Below are 2,343 nucleotides of genomic sequence, written 5' to 3'. Positions count from 1 at the left end.
TGGGAGCTGAAGATAACACACAGTTCTGAGGTGCTGTGTGGATGCTGGGAGCTGAAGATAACACACAGTTCTGAGGTGCTGTGTGGATGCTGGGAACTGAACCCAGGTGCTCTGGTAGAGATTTCTAAACCATTGCTCTATTATTAAAGAGAATTTAAAATACCATTCTGTTTAGTAATATTAATACTACTTTATGTTTTTTTTTTAAAAATAGAGTAAAGACAAGATTGCATCTTACAGCAAAACTTCAAAAATTGACCGAGGTGATATGGGCAAGGAAATGAGAGAGAAACCATCCATGAAACGAAAGCTGCCTTTTACAGTCAGTCCATCGAGAAATGAGGAACGGGACTCAGACACAGGTAAAACAACTTATCTTCTGATAAAGTTACCGTATTTATAGCCGTGATTTCTTTTTGCTTTTCTGTCTACCTCTCCTTTTGATATTTGGTTCATAGAGAAATACTGTTCAGTTTTATCATGGTGGCAAAAATACATCTGTTTATTATCCAAACTGTGGTTTGTAACCTGGGACTAAAAGTAAAAAAATAAAACAAAACAATTTTCTTAATCTGGATAGTTACTAAAAATCTCTTAGTGCATTTAGAACTTAGTTTTGGGGTTCATTTCATTAATGAATGAAAATTGCTTAGTAAAACAAGCATTAGAAAAAGATTTTGCTTTTTTGTTACCCTTTGGTCACAGCAAAGAAGTTTAGACATTTTTGATTCACTGATGATGTCAAAACATGTAGCATTCTCCCAAATGAGTCCAATGGCTTACTTCTTAGTTCTTTTATTCTCAAAACTCTAGCATATCAGTGGCTGCCAGATGTGTGTCAGGGTACTAGCCACCAAGCCTGTGACCTAGGTTCTATCACTGGGACCTACGTGGTGGGAGGAGAGAACTGGCTCTCCAGATGTGGTCCTTTGACATCCACATATGTGCCATGGGTGTACGGTGGAGGTCTGAGTCAGTGTTGTGCTCTGGGGAAGAGACACCATGACTGTAGCAGCTCTTAGAAAAGAAAGCATTTAATTGGGGCTGGCTTACAGTTTCAGAAGTTCAGTCGAAGCATGGAAGCATATTGGCAGACATGGTGCTAGAGAAGTAGCTGAGAGTTCTGCATCTAGAAGAAAGAGTTTGTAATGGGCTTTTGAAACCCTTCAGAACCCACCCCTAGTGACTCACTTCCTCCAAGAAAGATACATCTCCTAATTCTTTCAAACAGTGCTGCTCCCTGTTCAAATTTATGAGCCTCTGGGGCCATTCTCACTTGAACCACTGCAGTGAGCATGGGCACTTTTGGCAGTTTGCGTGTGTGTGTGTGTGTGTGTGTGTGTGTATGTGTGTGTGTACCAACATGCACATGTGTACAAGTGCCTGTGCAGGCCAGAGGTCACTATTAGGTGTCGTCTTCAGTTATTTCCGACTTGAGTTTTCTTTCAAGCGCGAGAGCAGTTGTATTAAACGGCTGTGATCTCAGCAGATGTTGGGAGGAAGGGAGCAGAGGAATGATGGGGAAGAAAGTCAGCCTGGAGGTCAGACAAATGGTGGACAAGCAGCCATGTAGTGGAGGGCTTCACCAACAGTAAGAAGTCCAGAGTACCAGAAAGAGTACACTTACTCTGACCAGCATCTGAGAGAAGAGACAGGAAAAGAAGAAAAGGCTGTCCCTTTCTAAGTGTTCACCCAGCCGGACATCAGACCTGTCTCTAGCATGCCTGAAGGTGCACCTGCTTTCCTGTGCTGCTCCTGATCTCCTGTGGGGTAGTCCCTTAGTCAGCTAGAATGTCTGTCTGGGTAACCTGACAGGAAGTTTTTCTCTACTGTGCTTTTACTGCTCATGTGTCCCCTCTGAAGAGACAGCCTTAGAATCATTTAAGGATCTGACTCAAAGATCAGAGTCCCCAACCTCAGTAATTCTTGCTTCTGGTAAGGAGGTCCTCTAGACAAACAGCCAATGCTCCTCACTGCTGAGCCCTCTCTCCAGTCCTGGCCAAGGGTTTTCTTATTTAATACAACGAGAAGACCAGGCATAGTCAGTCCAGAGTTGATACAACTCACTTATGTGAAATGGAACTAGATTCTTTTTCATCTGTCTTTTCTACCTCCCTTAGCTCATACATGAACTTTGTTCTTAAGGGGTGTGTGTGGAGAGACTTGTATCTTACTAAAATTTTTTAGTGTACTGAATTTGCAAAAGAATATTAAAAGCCAAAAGCTTTATTGTGCTATTCCTAATATAACCAGTAACATGGATATTGGGCAGATAACTTTTTTTTATCCAAAAACATTTTTATTTTATTTTATTTTATTTTTATTATTATTTTCTTTATTTAC

General features: G+C 41.0%; 1 protein-coding gene across 4 annotated transcripts in view; it reads left to right on the top strand.

The window, feature by feature from the left end:
- Ankrd12 (ankyrin repeat domain 12) overlaps positions 1-2,343 on the top strand; it is a 107,438-nt gene that overhangs the window by 31,877 nt on the left and 73,218 nt on the right. For all 4 annotated transcript variants that reach the window (XM_029531189.1, XM_021217654.2, XM_029531188.1 and 1 more), the window contains exon 3: positions 215-362. In XM_029531189.1, the coding sequence (XP_029387049.1) occupies positions 215-362 (148 nt within the window). The remainder of the gene's footprint in view (positions 1-214; positions 363-2,343) is intronic.

This window comes from Mus pahari, chromosome 18 (assembly GCF_900095145.1).
Source record: "Mus pahari chromosome 18, PAHARI_EIJ_v1.1, whole genome shotgun sequence".
Lineage (NCBI taxonomy): Eukaryota > Metazoa > Chordata > Mammalia > Rodentia > Muridae > Mus > Mus pahari.
Note: the sequence above shows the minus strand (reverse complement) of the source record. Positions and strands in the feature narration are given on the sequence as shown.